The sequence below is a fragment of the Grus americana genome, chromosome 10, assembly GCF_028858705.1.
Source record: "Grus americana isolate bGruAme1 chromosome 10, bGruAme1.mat, whole genome shotgun sequence".
Classification (NCBI taxonomy): Eukaryota; Metazoa; Chordata; class Aves; order Gruiformes; family Gruidae; genus Grus; species Grus americana.
Genome location: NC_072861.1, coordinates 20,033,162 through 20,058,853, shown reverse-complemented (window position 1 = coordinate 20,058,853; position 25,692 = coordinate 20,033,162). Strand labels below are relative to the sequence as shown.

Below are 25,692 nucleotides of genomic sequence, written 5' to 3'. Positions count from 1 at the left end.
CTGCTAACTGATACCTAGCTGCAATTGTTTCTTGATGGCATTTATAACCGTGAACATATATCACAAAACGAGCTTCATAAGTTTCAGATGTCATGTTGGTAATTGTAATCAAAATTATTATCAAGATTAAGGCAGTTTTATTGCTCAAGAAATCTACTTTAAACATAGATATGTTTTATTGAAAAAAGTTTTTACAATACATATATATGCAGAAACAAATTAATTTTAAAACCAGCTTGATCACATGGTCAACTTCCTATTAAAAAAGAGACCCTAGCAGTTTTCACTGCCATGTAAATTTAAGGTATATTATCATCTAAAATACTTAACTTTGTGTTTATAAATTTATTATGAAGGACTATGCTAACCTGACAAAGTAATGTCATAATATTCCTATGTAGCAAACATGCCACATCCTGGATCTGAGTACAAAAAATAGTTTGCAGCAGCAAATGATGGCTCAAGAAATGAATCCGTTGACGTCAAGACCCAAGAAACAGGCTATAACTTATCAACTGTTGCCACCTACTGGAAAGTTTGCTACAGTACATTCATCTTGGCACAAAATTTTATTTAGTCAGAGAAAAGCTTAAGCTGGGAGAAAATATAAAAAGGCTGCGACACGCTCAAGCACAAAAAATTCAAGCTTTAATTTAAAAAACAAAGAGGCAATGTGGAAAAAAACCCCACCAACCCACCCTCACTGCCATCCTACACTCTTTATTAGAATAAAGATACTGACCTGAATCACAAACTATTTTCACGTTATACATGAAGGTTATACTCTTACTCTTGCTCTAACAGTTTCACATGGTAAGAGCGCTAAACTCCGGAGAGAGACAATTTTACAGTTTAGCAAGTCTATAATAGAAATTCTGCTTATCTTCTCCAGTACCACAAAAACAATGGGTCTGAGTTAAAGTTGCTCAATACAACATCCTACGATGAAATTAAGATTAAAACAACCTATTCATGATCCATCAATTTAGAGGTAAAACTAACTCTGGTCTCTCTTGGTGACACAACAGCAAATGATGATAAATGAATCATCAATTCTGCCACCAGTTTAGTGAAGCTTGCCTCACCCTCACACCCACTGGACATTTTTCAAAAAGTGAACCTGCTGATCTGTCTGAACAAGACAGCATTGTGTATTCTGAGTTAGTAAATTAAGAACAATTGTTCTTTGATATGGCTAAATCATGCTTCTGACAGTGCCATCAAGGCAAACTCATTTTTCCTTTTAGTAGATGGGAAAATAGGATTGCCGGAAGACTAACGTTATCAGTCAAACATTAAATGAGAAGAAGTTGGAAGACTTGATGCTGGGATACAGAAGTGCTGTATAGCTTCTTGATCCATTCATTCATTATGTCATAGCCCTCTATCATTTCCATCTTGCCAATGACAACAAAAATGAAATTATTCTTAGGCAAGATATGTGTGATTCCTGTCAGTGTAAGTATTCCAGACATTTTCATAGGAGTCATCTGACAAGGACTAGAGTAATTTTAGCAGAGCAAAGAACAAAAGCTGATTTAGTCAACATTTTTCAGAACTCTGAAGGAATGAACCGGTGGGATGAAAGTACCACCTTATTTGAAAGGAATGTGGCACAAATTTAGTCTTGATGATTGCTAATAATCCATACGCAATTTAAAGTAGTTATTGATGAGCTAATGCTCATCATCTTGGCATAGAATCAAAGGAGCACAAGGCTAAGAGAGACATTAAAACTACTCAGACAGGATCACCCCTCAAAGAAATTGGTACATCTTCTCTTTCAAAAAGTCTCAGTGAAAGGAATACAGCTTCCTTCAATAACCTATTTGTTCTCAACTACTGTGAGATAAGATTCCCTCCCTTACTGCCCCTCCCCATAACTTACTACTTCTTTACTGAAATTGAGAGTATTACTTGTCCTACCAGGAAAAAAAAAAAAAAAAAAGAAAATATTGCTTTGTAAAAACACTGATGCTTTCTGCTCTCTCCCATTCCTCCTCTTCTATTTTTTTTTTCTTCTCTGCCTTCTCTTTTTGCAGGCAGAATTAACCTAAATCTCTCAACCTTCTCTCATAGGGCAAGTTCTCTAAAAATCCCTTGCTGCTGCCTTCTAGGTTCTTTCCAATTTACCTAGGTTGTTCATAAGTATGAAACCCCAGACTCAATCTTTGCTCCAGCTTGTGCTTTAACAGTATCCAATAATTATTCCCTTCTGCTTTTAATGGAGATTGTGAAACTTTCTATGTTCCAAAAAGACATCTGCCTTTTTTGTAACATGCTGCTAACTGGATCTATTTTTGTCCACAACAACTTCCAACATCTATTCTGCTGAACAGATGCTCAGTGAATTAGACCCAATTTTGTTCGCCTAGGTCCTAGCTACAGTGCTATGCACTTGAATGAGATTCCACCAAGACATATTATGAGCAAGTCATCCTGATTGTTTTGAATCCTAATGCTCTACTGCATGCTGTTTGCAAGTTATTTTGCCTAGGTATAATCTACATTTTAAGTATTGTTTCAGTTCCTTTATCCCAGGCCTCAATTACAATACTGAACAATATTGAATGAGAGCTGCCTCCCTCATTTGGTATATCTTTTGTTGACAACAACCATGGGTAATTACTCTTATGCCATCTTACACATCTATTAACAGTATTAACAGGTATTGAGAGGAAAATGGAACTAAACTGTTACTTGTGAGACTTTGTTTTGGTTTCTATTTTATAATTAAGAAAAACAAAACCAGGCTCTAACACATACATGCAGAAAAGTGATATGCAAACTCTCATTATTGTTTCATCTTTTGAGTAGTACAGACTTCATGAACCTTACACCGCTTAAAAAAAAAAAAATCACTGAATTTCACAGTGTCAAAGCAGAACTGTTTACAGCCTTCAGTTAATTTTTAAAGCAGCTTTAATTTGTAACCATGAATCCTATTCTCCCACTAAATTAAGCAAAAGACTTGCCCAAAACGAAAACGTGCCAAAATAGTTCTCTACAGTACATGCAAACTTAAGTGATTCATTCAAGATGACAAAAACTCATAAAATCTTCAGAATCCTTTCAGCTTTTGGCCCAAGAAGTGAAACCTTTATTGACAAATTGTGATGTATCATTGTCAAAGCTTTGAACAGTATTCCTTAAACTGGAGTACTGGACTTTTTCTAGGAAGCACTGAAAAATGTAATTTTGGTAAATTTTAAGTAGTCAAGCCCTTCAGCTCCTCTGCCCTGGCTATTATTTTGCATATCATACCATGGAAGACCACAAGGAAAAAAAAAAAACTGAATTACTTGGAAACTTAGGCCAACTGACTGTTGCAACTTTTGACACTATAGAGAGACTCTTACCAGCTCAGAGTATCTCACATATTTATTTAACTAGTACACACTGAATTCTGAGGTCACAACATTCATTCAGGGTGAGAATTTGTCCAGTTCAGGGAAAAACAACAAAACAAAAAAAAACCACAACAGAAAATCCCACAACCCTGAAATTAACTGATTGTTCTCCTATTAATAGCAGACCATAGACACAAGTTTTCGCTGACGCCTTAATAGCAAGCTTTGAATTATACCCTGGGATTGACAATGCCTATAAAATAAGGCACACACCAAAGTAAAAGTTGTTTAGCCTAATGATGGAATGTAGTCTTGCATAGTATCCCCTAACAGTAGAAAGGCCTGACCACTGACATGAGCGAAATTTATAGCAGTTAAAAAAAAACAAACCAAACAACAAACCTCACAAGAAAACCCCCAGCAGATCTTCACAGAGCTTCAAATGGGTAGCCATAAAATGTCATAAACTCTCATTTATTATACTCTACATTACCTATGCAAGTTCAAACATAATACAACCAAATACTCATATATCACAATGGATGACATCATTCAAGATCAGATTTGCTATAAGATTTTTTTTTTTCATTATCTTGGTTTTTCTGTTCCAAAAATCAGAATTCCTAAACATACAGACAGTAAACATTACAATAAAGAGGTTGTCGTACCAATGTGGTCAGGGAATTTCTTTTCATATATAGTCTCTCCAAGTACTGCAGCCCCTCATCTTTCAGTAACTCCAAAGGAAAGTGATGGAGATTTCGGTAATTTAAGAACAAGTTCTTGTGCCTTTCCAGCTTTGCCTCAGAGATTGTTTTACATAGTTCTGATGCCATGACTAATCCTGTTCCAAGCACATCTAGTGCATTGCATCTTCTGAAAGCAGACCCATTTCTAGAAGACAAAAAGAGAAAAAAAAAGCCTCCATTATCAAGGTGTATGCCATGCATTCTTTTGCGGAAAGAGTTAGTTATTACATGTTATTTGATAATTTATCTGAACACACTTGTTCCAGTTAATAGATAAATAAAATACCCAGAACATCCACACCATAAAATATGTTAAAGCAAGTCTTTGACTATTTTCTGGATTAAGTTTTAGTGTGTTTTCAGACTGGCAATAACAAGATCTTAATGTATACACAATGCTTTTTTTCAATCCATTTTCTATGGACCTTTCAAATAATTTTGTCAAAGCTGCCACCACAAAAAAAACCCCAAACAAACAAAAACACCCACAAAAAACTCACCAAAAAAACAACCAACCACACCTCTTTCTAGTAACCGTTATATCTCTTCTGTGAAGTGTGCTAAAAGAAGAATCCACAGGTAAGAAAAAACACACAATTTAGTAGAGGACTTATCTTCAGATGACTAAACCGCCTTCCTGTAGCTTTTAAGCCAGAATGACAAAATGCAACCAAAGTTTGTTAAGCTTTCCCATATAAAACTACCGGAAGAATTTATCAGTTGGAAGAGATATTGGGGATGGACAGCCAGTAAGTCCATTTTAAAATAATAAACTAATATATGAGAAATATGAATATTACAGCGAGAAAATTTATAAAGAGCTAGATGTGACAGCAGATTTTCAGCTCTCTTTACTAAAAATAAAACCAGAAAGAACGAAATGTCAAGCTTTAGCTGACAATTTCAAAACCAGAAAAGTAGGAAGACAAATTAAAAATTAACTTCTATCTGAAACCAGACTTTATTTAGCTTGTTTTTAATATATAACCAAAATTCTACTTCTTATTATGTTGTCTAGATTTAGGTAACAACAGCAACACTACATCTTTTCAACTGTCTCAGAAGTCAGGAGAACATAACAAATCCAGACTATTTAGTAAAGTTACCAGTTTGCTACAGACTTGTGTGTATAAATTAATTTCCACTAACAAAAAGCCAGGAATCGTAACTGCTTTCCACTAATAACATTTTCTATTTTAGTTCATTCCTTTACTGAAAGAGAGATTTCTAATCATAACAGATATTGGAAGTGAAGGTACTGAGTTACAAACAAGAATCCTATCTGATTATACAGTAGTCACTGTAAACAAAACTCCTTACTCAGCTGAAGACTGACAACTGGACCATGCATGTAAATCAAACTACTTTACCAGTTTTAGTGATTCCCTTGATTTGCAGATAAGCAGCTTTTACCAGTGACTTATGTCCTTCTGCAATAATAAAGTATTTATTTTCTTAGAGTCCCATAAGCACTACTAATCACAACTTAGATGAAATACCCTGCACACCTTTTCTAGTCTTGAGTTATCCCCGATTCAAGCCATGCTAAGATCAGTTCTGCAAGCAAATTATTAATCTGCTAAGAATCCTATATAAGATTATAAATTGTCAGTCCAATTTTGGTTAAACAGTACTCCATATGAGAAGAACCATCATTGTAACAGTTGCCTTCGTTAGCTATCTTATGGAGACGTGGTACATGCACTGCTGGCCCTGGGCACTAGCAACACTAAAGCTCCCTTCATTCAACAGATAAAGCAAATTAAGCCACTACAATTCTAAACTCCACATCTGTGATCAGCATTAATAAAATAAGGAAAAGCATCAGAATTTTTAACATGCATAGTCTGAGAGTATTTGAGTACTACCTACTACAATATAAGAAATAGTAAAGGAAGGTTCACCTTTCCCTGAAATATTTTTTTAAATGAAAAGCTGTGAAGTCACAAAACACATACATAAATATCCAGTAGCCTTCCAATTTGTCCAGAGACTTTTTTAGGTCTTCTGCACTTGTGGACTTCTCTTCAGAGTTGTGACTCCATATAACAACTAGACCACATTTAGCCATGGCACACATGAATACACAGACATGCAAGTCTACAGATGCAAAGTCCAGTCATAACCTGCTGTATTTTGGCTCTTACTTCAAAGAAAAACCCTCACTCCCTCTCACCACCAGCCAAACTTTTCCTCTCTAAATACTTTTTTTCCAGAGATGAGACACCGCACTACCAAAAAGGAACAGACACCACCACGGTCTTTAAGGAAAGGAAAAAGGGAGGATGAGGACAGATATACCCAGTGACAACCGCCCTGTGAGGAGTCAGGTTCTTCAAGGGGAAGAAAAACACGGTTTCACAAAGGATGGAGAAGACAGAAATAAGCCTGCACTGAGCACACGACCGGGAGCAGAGGCTAGGTGAAGGGGTGACATCGGGAGGCCCAGGGAACCCCCAGACCTGCGAGCCGCCTCCAGCCGAGTGGGACTGCTTTGGAGGAGAGATGAAAACTTGGAGGAGCCGCAGGGCACAAGAGAATGAGGCTATGAGGTGAGGCTGCACAGAGCCGCCCTGTTTGGGGCTCCTTGGGCCCTGGGAGCTGGGGGAGGCCGGTCTGTCACGGGTGGGTATGGGGGAACCGGCCCGTCCTGGTTGCCCGGGTGCGTGCGTGGGGGCCCTCCACAGAAGCCTGAAGGCGAAGGCTTTTGAGGGCTGAGGAGGCGGCGGGAGGCCGCCCCCACGGCTGAAGTGAGGACCGGAGAAGGACAAGGAGGAAGGGGCCTCGGGCCAGGGAAGGCTCACACCCCCTCACGGAGGGACAGGCAGGCAGCAAAGGGCAGGACAACGGAGGCACCTACACCCTCCCCTCACCCTAGACCCCGATCCGCCCTGTCTCGTTCCCCGCCCGCCGGGGAAAAACTCACTCACCGGCGCCACCGCAGCGGAGAGCAGCAATCGGCTCTGCTCGGCGCCGCCAGCCCAAGCACCCGGGGGCGGAGCGGGCCGGGGCAGCGCGAGACCGCTACCGCCACACGACTCTCGCGAGACACCGACCACCCACAGCACCGCCCTGCCTCGCATCCCGCCACAACACCGCCCCCTCACCACCCACACCCGCCTCTCACCCAATCACAAGGCACTCCACCGCCCACCATCCAATCACAAGTTTTCTTCTCTCCCAGCTTCATATCCCCTCCGCTGTCAGCCAATGGGAGGGCACCCCACCTCAGCGCCTCGCCCGCCTCCTGCTGTGGCCCAGGGATGGGTGTGAAGGTCTGGCTGGCGGTGGGTACTGGGAGGGTCCCTCCCCTCCCCCCCCCCTCCCCCCCCCTCCCCCCCCCCCTCCCCCCCCCTCCCCTCCCCCCCCCTCCCCCCCCCCTCCCCTCCCCTCCCCCCCTCCCCCCCTCCCCCCCTCCCCCCCCCCCCCCCCGAGTGGGTCTCCCTGGGGCAACGTGTAGGCTGAACCTGCCTTCCCAGGTGTTTACACAGTTCCCGGTGTTAACAACAGTTATCCCCGCTTAACAGGAGAACATCATTTGCAGGTAAAAGTTGTGGTGGCCGGAGACCACCTTCCCAGCCAAATTTTGGTGCAACTAATACTGTTTTCTATTACTTTGTTAACAGCAGACTGGACACCCTTAGGCAATCCTGCCTATGCCCCCAACCTGCCCATCATGACCATTTTTACCCATGATAGTTGTCCTGTTGAAACAGGTAAGGGAATTATGGAAGCTCAATTTACCTATGTATTGTTCACCTGATTTTGATTTTACATGTATTTGCACATACTGAGATAACCCAACATATAAATCCTATCCTAGAGAAAGTCTTGTCTGTGTTATGTTAGTACTCTAATGACAGCAAATTCCCTCATACTCAGAATATTTAACATTACTGGGTATTAAAAGTTCTTTGCTGAAGGTTAGCCCTATCAGCTGCCTAAAAAAGGAATCCCAGCTGCAGAAATCCTCTTTCTAGTTCCTACAGACTAATTAACATAAACTTGTCTTAACAAGATTCACATAGCAGGTTTGCAGGGGAACCAAGAAGCTGAATACCTTGCAGAAGGCATTTCTTCTGTCTATTCATGGAACTTTCACTTGAAGCAAAGCAACATGCAGAAAAAGCTTAAGATTTTTTTCTTGCAAACTCATTTGTCTCTTTTTCAGTTCTATATAAAGAATAGCAATCCTTAATTACTCATTTGTCATTTTCCTACACTTGAAAGGCAAGAATTGATTTTGACAAGTATACTTGCTCAGTCTTACTTGCCGCTCGCAGTCTTTTTGGAGTTGTTTTTTCAGATAAATAGATTGGATTTTGTTGAAATAATTAAAGATTAAATAATTTACCTTTCAAAATTCAAGAGCCTCCATATTTATCATATCATACTGCACACATTATTTCTTACAGTGGTTGATAGTACTTGTCTGTTTTTCTCAGCTGGATGTTAGATTCCAGGAAGTGGCCTGCTTGTATACCACCACAGTGTTAAAAACAGCAATTACATCACACTTCTTAGTGTTGCTTTGATCCCACATTATAAATATCTGAGAAATTAGAAGTTAAGCGTACTTCAAACCAAAGTAGAAGCTGAATATGATCACAGTTAGCAACACATTCCTCAGAGAGAGTTCAATGATGTGTCAAACCAAATGTTCTTCAGGATTTTAAGTCACTGGTCAGGACAGAAACTGTGTTCCTGCCTTCTTCCACTAAAGTCCAGACAGGAAAGATGAAGCTTTTTTTCTTGGGAGACCTGCTCTTATCGGAGCCAAGATACTTAATGTTTTTCTTTACGTGTAAGTTGTAATGTTTTTGGTTTTTTTGGTTGAGGATTTTCTTGGGACAGAAACGGAAGAAATAAGATTACTGCACTGATATTTTTGAGAGCAAACTTTTGTCTGTTTCTTCTTTTCTGCTCACACCAACAAAGGGGCTACAGAGATCAGAGCTATGCTAAAATGTCTTTGGTTCTGCTCTGTCACAAAACAAATTCAGCTCTCAGGGTATGCCTTCAGTGGTTATAAAACATACTATATATGTGGATTCACTGTAAACTGCAGGAGCAGTTTAGGATCACTGAAACTATTAAAGATGTTAATAATATATATATTTATATAATGTAATAATATATAATATATATTTTTATATATATATAAAGTACTGGGGCTATCAGTATTTCAGCAGGGAGTTTTAAAACTGAGGATTTGAAAGAGTCGTCTTTTTTTAATCTCTCTTTTGTTTTCTGAGTGAGAGGGTTCCTACTAGCAGTATTTAAAATGTCTTCTCCCTACTGATAATAATGTAAATGATTGCCTCCAGACTGTTTTTCAATTGGCAAAAGAGTCTGTAGAATGAGATGAGCTGTTCTTTGCCAAGACAAACATACTCACCCACCTCAACTATATTACATTTTTCTTGCTTGTTCCAGAGCTGTATCAGGCTCATACCAGCTATACAGAGGTAAGTGCCAGTTACCTCCTAGCTTTATGATATCCACAAGAATTTCTAATGTGATTTGAGTGTTCACACATCACTTTATCTTGTGTCGTTCCTTCTGAAGCAGTCACTCAGGCTTCTCTCTTGTCTTGCATAGCCTGCAATCATCACGCTCATTCATTCTCAGTCTGATTTTTTTTTTTCTTGACTGATGCTATCACAATCTCCCAGGCTTATGTCATCCAGTTCTGTGCAGTGCTTCTAAAAGGCAATGCTCTCTCAGATCTGAAAGCTGATCTTTGAAGCTCTGATCCTGCACAGCACAGGTGTACAGTCTTGTCTGTGTAGTCACAAGGCTAAAAATGATCAGCAGAGCAGGAGGCATTGGAATCTGATCTTCCATTAAGGAGAGCGCTTGCCAAGTCATTCCCATCTAACAAGTGAGACTGGTGGGATGCCCTTTGCTAAGTGGATATTTACTGTTTCTTTACCCTAGTTTAATTCTTAATTTTGTGCTTGTGAGAGCAAGGACCAGAGGGGCTTGAAATTTACATCTTGCTCAGAAGGATGACTGATCTTATCTGTGCCTACATAAAGAAACTAAAAAAACTTGTTTTGAAGTGCAACTTTGAAGAAGTAGATCTATTTAAATAGCTTGCAGTTGCCAGTCTCTTGAAGACCTGCCTTCATCAGTTGGTTTACTGGAACAAATCCAGTAACTGGAGGAAATGGGCACAGCTCCACTGGTGATCCCTTGTTTGTGCCAAACCTATACAAGCCAGATGAATGTAGTGTGAATAAAAAGAGATGATGATACATTATCAGATTTATTACAGAAGGTAACTATTTGAGACTAACAACTTTGGGAAGATGATATTGGAGGTATCTTTGTATAGTAAAGCTTTATACAACCATTTTCTTTTGTTTTGCCAAATGAAACATGAAGAAATTATTTTTATTGGTTTTTTTGTGACAAGATTCCAAGCTCTCAATTTCGCAGAACTAGGAGATCCAAAATGTCTTACTGAGCTTTTGAATTTGAGTTCTGAATACTCTGAGGTTCAGCCTCCCTAATAATTCTGGGTGAGTCTTTTCCAGCCAGTACTGTGGATACCACTTATATTGAATCATGTGCATTAAGTTAGACTTTGTAAGTTTGGATTATGATCAAAATATTCACTGAGCAATTAAAGGTCAGTTTTTAGCAGCAGGAAACTTTAATGTGACTGATGCATGACAGGAAAAGAGTGTTTCTCCTTTAAGGTCAGATAATTAGCAAATTTTTTTAATCTTCACTCTTTAGTGTGTTAACTAGCAGTACAAGATGGGCTTTCCTGGATATCACTGTATTCTGAGAATTATAGTGAAGCAAAAATCCATTATTAAACACTAAGCTCATGCAGTTATACGTGCTACAAAGAGATCTTGTGTGTTGGAGGAACCTTTAGGCGCGAGGAATCAACAGACCCATCCAGAGATCAACAGATGCAGTTTCAGCTTTCTTTGGGTTCTGCTTGCTGGAGGGTTGGTGTGTACTGGAGGGTTAGCATATGACACGCACAAGCGTGGAAAGCAGTAGTAACCCAGTGGACTGTCTGGTACATCTGCCATGTCTCACGGCCAGCGAACCTCTTTTCTGTGGTCAGAGAAGAGAAGAAGCTGCTTAACACATGCCTGGGATGTTTGAAATAGTCTAGGAACATGGCAGAGCTCTCCCTTACATGTCATCATTCCAATATGGGGGCTCAGTGGTTTATACTGTCCTTTTGTCTTCTGCTTATCCCTAGAAACTGTATATTGCCTAGAATTTTGAAAGTTCTCATGCAGTCGAGTGTCTGTTGACTTATGTTTTTCTTCTAACTAGAGGTGAGGGCCTTGTGTCCTCACCAGATTCTGCAAACTGAGACTTTAAGCATACTTTCCTACTTATTGGAGAGACAATATATGCTATGGTATGATTGTCACTACTAAGATTTTTTTTCAGTTTGCATTCTTTTATCTAGAATTTCAAAGCTATTCATTCTTACTTACCCTTGTTTTCACTTTACAATGTGTTACATAATGCTTTTTCAGTATATACAGTTTTCATATACACAATGATACAAGACCTCAGTTGGTATAAATTTCAAGAATTTAAGATCTGTTCTTTCCATGGGAGAGTTTTTTGCATTACACATACATTCATTAATCTGTCTCTCCTATCAGGAAGAAATAAACTCACTAAACTGTTTTGTTTTTACTGATGGAGAAAGAATCCATTCTCCAGAAAGTCCTGGCTCTTCTTAGGAGATCGTTACTAACTTCCAGTTAGTAATTTGGTGTAGTGACAAAGCTGTCTTATTTGAGTGGAATAAAGTTACAGTGACTCATCACAGTCCTGTTAACTTTCATTCCATAAACCTTTTACTTAAACCTCTGGCTTCTGCAGCAGTACCAAAAACTGGAAGGCAGATGGAGCTCCTACATGCCAAGTGCCAACATACCAGTATTTAATGTTTAGACGTAATCCACCTTTGGCTTGAGTCTTTTTATTTTCAGTTTATTTTCTATTGTTTCTGTTAAACTTTAACTGACTCCTTTTTCAATGGCACAGTAATGCTAATGAAAAAGCTAACTTGAAAGAAAGTTACTTGTACTGCCTTGTATGGTTCAAATCAGCATTTCTCAAAATAGAAGCTTTTAAAACAGCCTCTCATTAATTTGGGCTGAACTCATTTTTTGAGGGAAATTTCCTGGTAATCAATTGATTATGTTGGAGAATAGATTTCCTAAGAAGTAATGGAAAGTACTAGTATTTTGGACAACCTACAATTTGAATGGAACAACCCTAATGCAGAATAAGTGAGCAGTGGATTTTGGCCCTGATCATGCAGTCTCTGCTCATTCTAAATTCCCACTGATCTAATTAATCTCAATTGGAAAAAGAACAATGCGTCACTGACTGCCCCAGAAACCAAATTCCTCTGTTAATGCACTAAGCGAATATAACAATAGGCAGAATCAACATTTCTGCCTCTGCTCCATTGGGAAATCTCAATATGGGGTCACCCATGGGTAACAAGTCAGCCAAATCTCCATGGCTTACTCAGTTGTAAGTCCTTCTTTAACCACTGCTAAAGGTGCATGTAGCTGATATGGAGATATTTTGTGTTACCTCTTGTTAACAAGATAATTAAGGCTTTCAAATGAATTTCAATTAACCAAGTATTATTTTTAAACTTACCAACATTGCTGTATGTCACCAATGCATTAATAAATAAAATTTTGTTTGTCTTTTGGAATTCACTTTATGAAACTCCTTAAACTTGACTGATTTGGATCAATTAAAGCCACTTGGAATATTATCTACAGTTTTGCTTCACTTTAAACCGGAAAAGTAGTAAAACTTAAATAGCAAATTTAGGCAGTGCATGGTTGTTTATTAGTTTCAGGCTGCAAATGGCATGAAATGTTCTTTGGTCTATTTTTATATGACCTCAATAATATTATTTTTTACTACCTCCCTCTGCTGTCATTGAGGCTATATGGTGGTTATGTCTCCGTCTTTCTATCTGGCCCAAGATCTGCTTTCTTTTCATCTTCATTGCACTTCCCTTCAGTTCAACCCACAGATTTGCTGAGTTTGCAGTAATTGTCAAAAGATTCCTGAGTATTTCTAATGATTCATTAGACCTAATCAGATCAAAACTTGTTATTCATTCACCTGAAAACAGTGGGTTTAAGCTTATTCTGAAGCTGTTCCTACTTCCAGATACCAAACTTACTCCAACTCTTTAGTCTGATATGACTATTGCTGCTAAATGTCATTTTCTTTCTCCTCTCTTAGCCATGTAGTTTTCTGTGGGAGAAGTCCCGTGCTCTTCTGTGTGTCAGAGCAAAGTCATATTTTGCAGAGAGACTCCATATGGTCAGTAAAGATCCATTGTTCCTAATTTACTTAAAAACTTTAATAAAATATTAAATCCTTATACTCTTATCCACACAGTTCCATAATTTTAGTAATATAAGCTTGAAATGGAAGTGTGCTGCACTTGTTTTTTAGTTACACATAATATAATAACATGTTTCCGTATATTTATGAGATGTTTGTATTTCTTATGGAAAAGTTCCAAGTGAGGTGCCAAATATCTTGGTTGTGTAAGAAGTGACCGTTTTTGTAATTTTATTCTGCCATTCATATCAGAAGGGTGTTAACTCTATGGCTTGTTACATTGTGATAGAAATGAAGCAGGTGGTGAGCTATTTTTCATTCCAAGTGAATATAAATAGTGAAGGGGAGAATTGTGGTGTATACTCAGCTCTTAGATTTATGCAAACATATTGTGGAACCTGTTATAGTGAAGTCAGATATAGAAATCTTATGTTCCTGAGACCAGTGGGAGATTTGCTTTTAGAGAACTTGCAGGGTTTCTCCTTCTCATATAAACCATCCATCTAGTTACAGCTGGGGTCTGACCTTTCTTTTTATTGAACACACTAGGAATGGCTTAAATATATGCTTGGATGTTCCATGTGTTGAGGAAACACTCAATAGACTGCTTCCTGTTAAATGCAGAATTTTTAGTTTTCAAGAGCAAACCAGAAAAGTGAAAGATATTTGTTTTCTTGTTATGCTCTGTGTATCCTCTCAGGAATTTTTTCATGTGAATTCCTGAGCACTTTGTTACTGAGAAGTCTAACAGTCAAAATTTGATCTAAAATAGGTAAAAAGACATAATTGGGCTTGATGAGACTCCTTAGGTAGTCATCAATTAACAGTCTTGCAGTAGTGACTGCTTAGCATATGTACTTTTTTCGAGTCCTTACCTTCTTCCTGGTTTTGTCACAGTTGCAATACAACATTGATAAAGACCTTTCCAGATCATGAAATCGTGGCATTATACTAGCTACCAGCTCCCATTTTCCTTGATGTAAAGAGTGTTTTGAACAATATGGCATTGTGTCTGGCACCATCTCTGCTCCTAGGGAACTATTCCAGACCATATGTCTGTAGCAGGTTAACATGTTCTGCCTGACAAAAGGAGCTAATTTAGCCTCCATTCAAAATCAGAAATGGAGACTCAGAGTAACTTCAACTGACTATAACTAGACCCTCACACTGAAACTATTTTTTCATTTTTTACTAATGGCATATGAACAAGAGTCATGTGCCTTGTACTCTCTTCCAGGGATTAATACCCCATAATTCTGGGACAGTGAAGTAATTAGGTCTATTAAACCCTTTTAGTGACCTAGGGCTTTTAGCATTAAAGTCATGCTCAATGAGTTCAAGTTTCTTAAATACACATTGATATACTTAGAACAGCTATTCTCTAGTGAGTGATTGCACCTTTGTAATGCTAATCCATAGATACATAGAGCTATAAATTAGAGATAGCCCTACCAATACAGATTAGCAAAGAAGCACAGCTGCAACTTTATTATAATCCTTAAATTAATATTTGTTTCTTTCATAAAATAGAAGCCAGATAACCACATACAAAACACAGAATTTGGCTGCTGGAGAATACATCCCTGTCAGTGTACCAATGCTGTAGTCCTTTTGTGCAACTGAATTTCCATAGATGGACTTCTGTTTCTGTTGCATTTTACCTTGTCTTAGATTGGTGGATCAGTAAACCAGTGTGTCCTCAGTGAATTACTGAGGATCTCTTAGAACATTAGGAAAGAAAACTACTTTAAAATATGCTCTGACCCACCTATTTGTTATTTTGCTGCAAAAATATAATGTTTCTAATTTAATGAGGGCTACAATCTGTAATTTAAAGTCAAAAGCAATTTTTCTTTTTATTTCACTGGAGGAAAAAAAGAAACTAAATAAGGATCTGAGTTTACCACTAAATTTATGAATATAAATATTTTAGAACATATACTGGTTCTGTGTATGTTACTATCATCATTATCAAATGTGTGGTAAAAATCTCTAAAATATTTTTAGTCCTTGCATTGGTCAAATAACCTTTTTTGTACTCAGTAGCTCAAACACACAAGTATTCAATAATCTTGTACATGAGCAGGACTGTTCCCTACATTAAAGACTAATCACAGTAGTAAATGTTTCAAAGAATTGAGATGTAAATAGAGCCGTAATTCAGACTGAATTCGAACTTGAGGAATTTGGTATTGGTAGACAAAGGAAAGACAGCTTCAAGTGACACATATGTACCACAGCAGAGACTATTTTAACCCAAAACTTGGCACAACACATAAAAACATTTGTCTTAATTTCTCCATAGAAAGTGCAATAAAAGACGTGTATCTCGGAATCTATTTATGTATTGGTCATTTTCTTATACTTCCTTAGACTGATCAGATACCAGTGAACCCTGAAACTGCTACAGCTTCATTCATTACTTCAGCACTGCTGAAGATGTGTTCATACTATGTTTCCTCCTCTAGTGTTCTTTTGGGATACAAAACTTCCAAGAAGATGTCATTACTTTTTTTTCTTTTCTTTGAAGTACTATTACTACTGTATGACACTAGCATTCTGCTCAACAAAGGGACTATTCATGTAATCGTTTACTCTTTTGGCAGGTTCCAATTACTTTGTAGAAACAAGAATAGAAAATTACTTTTTTTTTTCCTTTGCTTATGTACAGAACAGCTGACCAAGTTCTGCAGGCTAACATAATCTAGGAGAATAAAGCAAAAATCAGGAAAAGCAGAAATATGTAGTTAAAGAAATATGAGCTTGCTCTAGATTTATCAGTTCTCTTACTGTTCTGTTACAGCTACTGAACACTTTGATCAGGCTGCTAAATACCCATCTGACAGGAATTCTATTTCTAAGCTGTAGACACAGGACTTTGCAGAGAAGTAATTCATTAAAGCAGACAGTCTCCATACCTCTGCTTACATTTTAGAGAGAATTTATAAATAAGGGGAATTAAGCTAGTGAGAAACTTGATGTAACGTTGAAGTTAGTACTGATCTGAGCAGGGAGGGTGGCTTCCTGAGTTCCCTTGTGGGGATAGTGCTTTTGCTGCTATTATAACTAATGTAGTCATTGCTGTAGCATTAATCAATCCTTGTTATAGACTGGGCAAAACAGCTTTGCACTGAGTAGATGTGGCATTTAAAAAAGCCTTTCAGGCTTTCCCTCTCTGGTCTTTCAGCCTGGGCACGGTCCTTTCCTTGGTTGAAACATCAAATGGCACCCCGGCAAAATGTTTTCTTCCAGTCCCATGATTGTGTGGGTCTATGGGTGGACATCCTTGACACACTGCTATCAGAAAAACAAAAACCAAACCCAAAAAACCCAAACAAACAAACAAAACAACCCCCAAAAGTTAATATTTTACATTTAATTTTATTTAGATTTTGAACAACATTGTACTTCTAAGACCAAGGGAGAAATTTATGCCAGAACTGGTTTGTGTGTGTTATATTCTTGAAAAATGGGCATTATCTGTGCATATCCTGTACTTAGAGATGACTAATAAGTAATGTAACTCCCGACCTTCCCGGATTTTACTTTGGAATAAAACATGATAGATGTTTTAACATGTATGTCTTTAACAATGTAGAGAAAAACACCGGGAAAGATGGAAGAGCTAGAAAATGAAGAATAACGTAGTCTCCTACTGAATGTAGCCATAACTGAGACTGGAAATTAGATAGAGTGAAAGTAATGTTTTCCCCCATGTCATAATTTTAGCCTGAGTAACTACTATTGCCATTGTTCTTGTAAAAGATCTGTCTGGATGTTACAGTGTCTAAGGTAGTAACTGAAGCTATTCCACATGCTAAAGATAGCAACTCAGGTAGTATATTGGTAATACTTAGTTTAGTATCATCTCAGAGAGACAGTGCTACCTCTTTCATGTAGGCAGTTTGTTTGCTTCATCTTTTCCTGGGTGGACAGTTTAGTTTGAGTGAAAGCAATTCTAGGTGATCTCCTGCCTGTGTCTCCAGAAGTGTGCTACCACCAGCAATTTAAAGTGACTGCCTTTGACTAGTAGTCGTCTTAGATAAAGCTCAGTACTTTTTTAAAACCAGATTGTTAAAGCATTGCTTATGCTAACAGAAGTGCAAAGAATGCATATATCTTAGATGAAACCTATTTTGTTTTGGATTTTGTTGTTGTTGTTGTTTTATCCTATATCCATTATATCCAAACAAAATGCAAAAATGATTTTTTTTTTAATTTGAATTGAAATTATTCCCTTATTCTAGCTTGACATAGCCAGTGTGATGAGAAATAGATCAGTCTGGATTTGGAAGGTTTGGCCTCTATGTTTTAAAAAAATCAGTCTAAATAGTCTTAATATACCCTTCAATAAGTGGAGAGAGAGAGGAAACTAATAACGTGTTCTGATATTATGAAATGGAGAAGCACACTTCCATGGAAGATTTATGTGGTACAGCATGCCAGCATTTAACAGCATATGTCAAATTTGTGTGTGTTGATGACAGGGTAAGTTTTATTTTGCTGAAGAGGGGGCTCAGCTCTCAATGACTCGGCCATCCCTGATGCAGAGAACACTGTGTCAGTGAAGCAAATAATTTTTTCCTACTTCCATTTGCAGGTGTTCCCTCCCTGACTTCTTCACCACACATACATGATTTTCAAAGCAATGCATGGTGAATGGCAAATCCTTTGTGTTTGAAAAACACCCAATCCTTTTCCTTCTGTTCCTTAGGGGAAGGACTGTACTAAAACAGCATGAAACAACTACTTTTCCTTGCTGAAAGACAAAGTCAAGGATCAATGCACAACACAATATAGAAAGATAAGAACAAAAAGGGAAAGGAGCAAAGTAGATAAAAGCATCACAACATAAGTGCTTAGATGAGTCCCAGTGTTCTGATCTCTGCTGCTGTCATAAAGTGTTTGAGCTTGTTCAATATGTGATAGAAAGAATCCAAAAACCAGATGGTGTAGCATGTAAAGGGGAATTTCCTTGTTCAGTAAGGATGGAAGTTATGCCATGATAGATAGTGCTATTCAAACAGAAGTACCATCTTTCAGAGAACTAGCAATGAGCATTTGTTGTAAGACTCTGTTAAACTTAGTATTGTGGCTCCATGTTAAGATAACTAAGTAAATTCCTTCTCTTTCTTCAAGGAGATGATAGTTTTATTTTTCAGTGTTTGTTGTGAATTCTTGAGCAGTGTTGAACTGTTTAGTTTCAGTGTTGGAAGAAGAATATTTTTGCACAGTCTGTATACTAGTTTAAAAGCACTTTTGAATCTGGCAGATTTAGAAGGTATACTGGGCCTGGTTGAGTTATTTTTCTTCATAGCAGCTCAAACTGTGCTGTGTTTTAGAATTGTGACCAAGACAATACTGATAACATGCTAATGTTTTCACTGTTGCTGAACAGTGTTTGCATAGCATCAATGCCTCTTTTGTTTCTCACTCTGCCCCCCCAGTTGTTACTTCCACCATGGTAAGCAAACGACACTTGCCTTGGCAGGTTCAGGGGGCAGTGTGATATTGATATTGCAGCCACTGTCCATCATACCAGCAAGGCTTTGCTCACTTGCCTTGCTTGATTATGGTGTGTTTCACATTCATTAATAATCTGTGCAATGGCTTTCTCTCTTCTTCCACTTCTCCTTTATTTATTAGACAATTTTTATCTTGATCCCCAAGTTTTCTTACTCTTGCTTTTCTCTCCCTCCATCCCACTGGGGGTGGGGGCTGGGTGGTGCTTAGCTGCCTACTGAGGTTAAACCACAACAGAAGGTCTGCAATAAGTTAAAAATTATCACTGCCATTCATGTTGCTGATTTAAGTTTTTTAAAATACCACTGAGTTTGTTTTTTTTGTTATTTTAATATATACACTTTCCTGTGAACAATGGTAACTCAAGTATGTAAGAAGGACTTTGCTATTTTGCTCTGTTAAACATTTCAGTGATTGTTACAAAGGAGGCGAGCTCATTTATGTCTCATAAATTATATGGCTATTTAGTTAATTCACAAGTTGATAAGAAACTGCTCTGTAGACTAAGGCCCTTTACTTTGAATGGAAGCTGATTCATATGATTATTGAATGTATTTAGTAGCTAAATGTCTGATACAAAGTCAGCTGAGGGCAATGAGATAAATGATGTTAGTATGCACAGAACGTTGCATTTATAAAGTTTGATTCCCTCATAAAAGATATTCTTACTACTGACATTTTTTTCTTATCCCACAGAAGGCAATCATATTTATGTTATTAAGTCAAATATTTGGACTTTTGAATTTCTTATTTCATTTTGCATGGCACCTTTGATGGAACGCTGCTTTTTCTCAGGGCATCTTGGCAGTTTTCTGTGCTGTGTATTACTCTGTGCCCTCCCTCTATCTAATCCATGGCTTTTATGAGCAGTATCTAAGTTACCAGATGGAGCTATAGAGAGACTTGAAGTAACATGAACAGCTACTTTGTGACAGGTCATAAAATAACAATAAGGCTTAGTTTTGTGTAACATCAAACCAACCATAAGTTTGAGTAAATTGCTGGACAACTTTGCTGCAACTGAAAAACATTGATCTCGGGGGCAACACCATCATTTTTTCCCATCTTAACTAATGTCTGTTTAGGATTCTTCCACAACAAGCATGTTGTCCTGTTTGATTTTTTTTTTTAATTTTCTTGGTATTTTTCAGTTTTATCTTTCCACCTTAAATTCTGTTTGTGGCACAGAACTCAGCAATATGCAAATATTGCAAGAAGAATATTGCAACACTACTCAAAAGCTAATAGTATTTTTCTATGCTTTTATTTATACAATGCTAGAATGAGGGAGGATCTTTTTGCAAAAGAGACATTACTGAGTAAAAATGAAATTCAGCTCAGTGTGGAGAACTCTGCAGTTTGCTTTGTAATCATTGCATTCCACATTATAGCTCCAAGTGCAATAATATAAAACGTCCAGTGGCTTGTATAGAATCTCGTCTCTGGAAGTTCAATGAGAGCAAACTCCAGTGAATGTTAGTGCAAGGAAGAAACTATGCCTATTTACTAGGAATTGGTATCAAGGAGGAACAAAGGTAAAATAGGGATTTTGCAGAACTGAGTAAATTATTTAAAAATATTTCTAATACATTTGCTGCAGACAGAGGGTCACTCAAAGATAAAGATAGGCCCGTATCCTTTAACCTTTCTACATGCACTAGCTTATCCAGTTCAAGCAGATCAGTCAAATGCAATGTGTGGGGAGAAGATAGTACTTCCACAGAATGATTTATGTTCAATATTTCATTGGTTTATAAAAGTGCGGGTAGCAAAGTAGTTTCATGCACATTTTAAAAGGCTATTTCAAATGACCAGAGACAGGAGGGCCATGAAGGATTTGTGGATGGCAAGTTTATAAAAGGAAAATAAATGGAAGGGAAATAAAACCCCTTTCCAGCAAGTATTTGACTTCCCCAACCCATGCGATAGACATAAGCAAACTTCTAGCATTTTGTTCATGACACACAGTCATGTTCCCCACTGTTTTCATATCCCTTGAACTTTTCTTCTTTTCCACCCCTCAGTGAAGAGATAAGTTATGTTCAAAAGGTTTAGGCATTAAGACCAGTGAAATTACAGAAGTAGAAATATGCATTAATTAGAAAAAACAAACTTATCTAAATTTCCATTAATCTTACTAGTATTTTAGCCAGCAAACTGTTTTATTTCCCTTATGCTTTTCTGTGTATTTGCCTTCTTATTTTCACTTAGCAGTTAGATTATTAAGAGTTTTGCTTTCTTGCTTCAGAAACTTAGGAAGAAACAATGGCAATGTCTTCTGAGAAAGAATTCTCATTGTTTGCTCAGCATTGCAGCAAAGAGCTTTGATTATGGCAGGATACTATAGGCTTGATTCAGCCCCAAACTCATGGTGAATGTAACAGCGATATCTTCGTCCTCATTTTTCATACATAATCTTCTACTGCAGACTAGAGCTTTCCTGTAATTTTTTTTTTTTTATTTAAACTGGGGCTGTCCCCTCCTCAGGTAGCACCACACGCCTTCAACTTCTGTTTCGTTCCAGCAAATTTGCAGCTCTGAGCAGATCTACCATTGGTTCTATCTGCATTATATTCAGAAGAGGGCTCTTGCTGACAGCTCTGTATGGCTCTAGCTGTTGGCATCCACACAATCCTTAGGTATAGGGCTTGCGTATAAATCCTCCTCCATGTCTAACCCTCCCTGGAGAGGCAGGAAGGAACCCATATATAGGCAGTGTGGTGATCAAAGTCTGGGCTCCAAGCTAACATAGCAAAGTAGATAAACCCTGAGTTAGAACTGTAACATTGCTGGAACTCCACAGATGCACTGAGTCTCCAGTGGGGGGACAGTGATAAACATTTTAAAATGGCATACAATCCAAAGTCAAATTCACCAGTGTGACTGATAAGGTTAGCAATATCTGATGACTGCAATACCATATAAATTCTAGCTACAGCTTATTGGTCAGCTCTTTTTCCAGCAATCTGCAACTGTACATGTAAATTGTCCACTTGAGATTTTTAAGTGCTTTAATTTCCTGGAGCTATTTACAAATCTTAGAGACCACAGAGAGAACTTCCTTAAAAGGGTAAGAAAAGCCACTACTCTTACTGCAGCCAGAAAAGTTTCTACAGTCAGATCGTCTTTCTGTTGTTAAGTTAATTGAAGAAAAAGGGTGAAAAAATTAAAAGTGTTTTGGCCTCATGTCCTGAAGCACAGAAATCCCATGAACAATCATTCCCAGAGGTGAGAACTTTCTGCAAAGACTTTTATAGTCAATTCCAAAAGACAGTCAATTGTAGATGACATTGAAAGGAATGTCCTGACTTTCTTAATTAACACTGCTGATGAGAGGGGATCACAGAGGTAAACCAGCTCTCAGAACATTCAGAGCTTATGAAATTGTCATTGACTTGCACCGAAAGCAAATCAATAGCACCCATTTAGGTAGGATATGTTGGCAACTTCAGCCATCCTAAATTTCAGTTCATTTCAAAAGAAGCTTTAATGCTTATATATGTTTGTAGTAGCTGTTTAGTCTGCATGAAGAAGGGCATAGATGTTCATTCTGAGGTCACTTATTAAGGTTGTCAGGTTATAACTATGACTATTTTTATTAGACTTCCAAATACTCCAAAGACATGTAGACCACAAATAATGATCTTCCCAAAGCCTTTAGAATATAAGAACATTTTCTCCCAGTTCCAAGTTTTGCAGGCTATATTGGGTAACTGCTCATACTGGTTTGGATGACTGCAGAAACAGTTATTCAGACCAATTTTGGTCTTTTTCTCATTACAACTCTTCTGGATGCACAATCGATTTGGAGAGGAGAAGTCAACGAATTACAGTCTTGTAGTTGTTTTCTACGATGCTGGCCTGCAAAATGATAATAACCTGATGTAGACTAGCCTTACCAGGGTGGCCAGTGTCAGCTAGTGTCAGACTTTTATAATAACACTTCTCCAGAGCACTGAAAAGTATTCAAGACATTTGCCTTTTGTTTATAGCTCTTTCCATAAATGATATTAATCTGAAGTAGCTTGTGAGGCAAAGAGTACTTCATTGTAAACCTTCAAAGGGTGATATCAGAAACAGAGCTGCACACAGGCAGCCTTGTTTGGAATTGTTTCCCTCTGCTTTTCAATGCTTGAGCCCCTTCCAGACTGTGTTCTTTAAAGAGCATTCGAATACAGAGTCTGCACAACACAGCAGGCACCAGGCAGAGAGACATTTCTTGAACTCTATTCTTCCCCACGTTGCAATTGTCACAGTTCAGTATAAGGCTAATTGTACTGAATTTCAATAGCATGGAGCCATGTTCACAGTTAGTTTGGAATCAGTTCTATGTGCTGTTAACTCTCCCAATTTATATTTCATGCTTAGACATGTCATCCCTTATGCTATGCAAAACACATTAGTATTTTCCTTACAATTTATTACAGAAATTATGATACTACAATTTTATGGCACCTTTGATATGATGATCTAAAAACATTTCATAAACACTACTATGCCTCATTAAGCCTGTTCATTTTTTTTTTTAAACTCGTTTGAGAGATGGTTAAACTGAGATTCAGAACACTCCTGACATTTTGCTAAAAATGCTTATAATAAGTAAGCGAGCATTTGTGAATAGAACCCAAATTCTTGTTCACACTTCTGTCCAGAAATATCATTGTATAATACTAGTGTGAGGCAATGATCAGAGGGTTAACAAGGATCATGTTTGATGCCATTGGTTTTCAACATTTGATCTCTAACATCAAAAGTCAATGTATATAAATTCTTTTTCATGAGAGAACCAGATATAATGAATTACATGCTTGTCATTCAATAAAATACATATATATTTAAATCAACAAGAATGTAGTATTTTCATAGGAAGAACTTATATCATCTCCCAATCAAAACAGCTCAGTGGTTTTGGCGCTATGGCAGCTTCACTTGCAGTACGTTGTTTTGATGTGATGAACATCTTGCATGTTCACTTAATAAAACATTCACTTCATAAAACATTATCCCAGTCTTCAAGTCCTATATTTACATTCACAATTCAATTATATGACCATTTTCTTGAAAAAAATTAGATGTAGATGTACATTTTTTGCATTACTGAAGAGCTAATAATGTCATTTTAGCACAGACTCACCATCTATCACTAGGATTTTAGTTCAGAGATGTTCAATGTCCAAATCAGTCAAACTGAATTCAATTTAGACATCTAACTCCCTCAGGCCTGGTTGGAAAATGTCAGCCTAAAATAGCATGTGCTTGAGCACAACGAACTAGAAAGGCATTTCTGATGTATATATTTGTATGTACAAACAAATGTCACAGAGTATACCGGAATAGCAACTATCCCCTTCTTCACAGACCTGAACTGCCATTCACAGAATTAAGATAACTATAAGGAATTCCTTCCACTTGCATAGTACCTGAATAAAATGAGAGAAAGAACTCCTTAACTTCACCAGGTAATGACTAGTGATCATAGGAAAGTTTAAAATAGCTGCCACTGAGGTACCAGTTACACACTGGCCCAAATGCCAAGGGTTTAGAAAGTGAGCTAATGCTCTAAACAAGACTATATATATTGGGTAACTTAGCAGTCAAGAGCATAATTTAATGCTACTCAGTAACATGAATGCAGAAAGCAGTAACAATTCAATTATTTACTTTTGAACAGGACCAAGTTAAATGTTTCTTAGGTTCATTTTCAGTTAGAAAAATAGGATATGTGATGTACATGCACAAATAACTTAGTTTTGTTTGTAATTCAGCAAGTGAAATGCAGAAGTTACACATACCCCCTTTCAAAGTGTACAAGATCAGTCGTTACCTATCTGCTACCCTAAACCTTCCCTGGAAGCAGGTGAAAAGCTTGTCTAAAGTGTGCTGAAAGGTAAATAAAGCATTAAACATACCAGAGAAAACATAACATATCCCCAATTTTGAGGACACAGGGACAGTACGGCAGAAAGGAAAAATCCCAAAGGATCTTCTCTGATGGGTCAATTGTTGAGCGAAAACCCAAAGAATTTATATGGGAATTTTCTCTGATTCTTTCACTTAACAGAAAGAAATCAATAACATGGTGTTTTTTCATCCTGAGCTCATTTTAAAGCAGCATGAAAAGACATTCTAGTAGAAAAAGAATTTCTGCATTATCACCTTGAACTAATGAAATCATTCAATATTTAGAAATCTTTAAGTAAATAATTAGAATCTCAGAATGCTATAGAATTCTTAACTTGTTCCTCATTTATTATTAAAGGCTAAACCTGTGGACTTTTTTCTATTGAAATAGATAATTTATACCATTTATACTTAAGAATGGTGAATTACTTTATTTTTCACTGTTATAGAGCACTACAGTATGTTTCAGTCAGATTCCTAGTAAAGCTGTTTGTAAACAACATTTGAATTAACAATTCAGGTATAAATTTACAATTCAATACAAATTAAAATAAAATTCAAACAATTCAAAATAAAATTAGAAACTAAATTATTGGCATTGGATTCTGTTTACTACAAGTTTGTTGAAATATGTATTTGGAAACAAACTCTTGGCATTAAAGATGTATTCTATGATACCTTAATGGATACATTTTTATAGAATTCAAGAAACTGCAGTTAACTTTTTTCTAAGTGGCTGGAAAATACTTTCAGAATTCTTTCAAGGAAGCTGAAGGTAATATGGAAAATAATGC

At 37.5% G+C, this 25,692-nt stretch overlaps 1 protein-coding gene across 3 annotated transcripts in view; it reads right to left on the bottom strand.

The window, feature by feature from the left end:
* LRRC28 (leucine rich repeat containing 28) overlaps positions 1-7,163 on the bottom strand; it is a 54,011-nt gene extending 46,848 nt beyond the window's left edge. For 2 of the 3 annotated variants that reach the window (XM_054836649.1, XM_054836651.1), the window contains exons 1-2: positions 7,030-7,163; positions 4,019-4,244 (exon numbers count right to left, since the gene is read on the bottom strand). In XM_054836649.1, coding sequence (XP_054692624.1) covers positions 4,019-4,186 — 168 coding nt within the window. In that variant the 5' untranslated portion in view covers positions 4,187-4,244; positions 7,030-7,163. Of the gene's footprint in view, positions 1-4,018; positions 4,245-4,599; positions 4,660-7,029 lie in introns of all 3 variants that reach the window. The other variant, XM_054836648.1, reaches the window with a different exon arrangement.
* Positions 7,164-25,692: the final 18,529 nt, after the last annotated feature.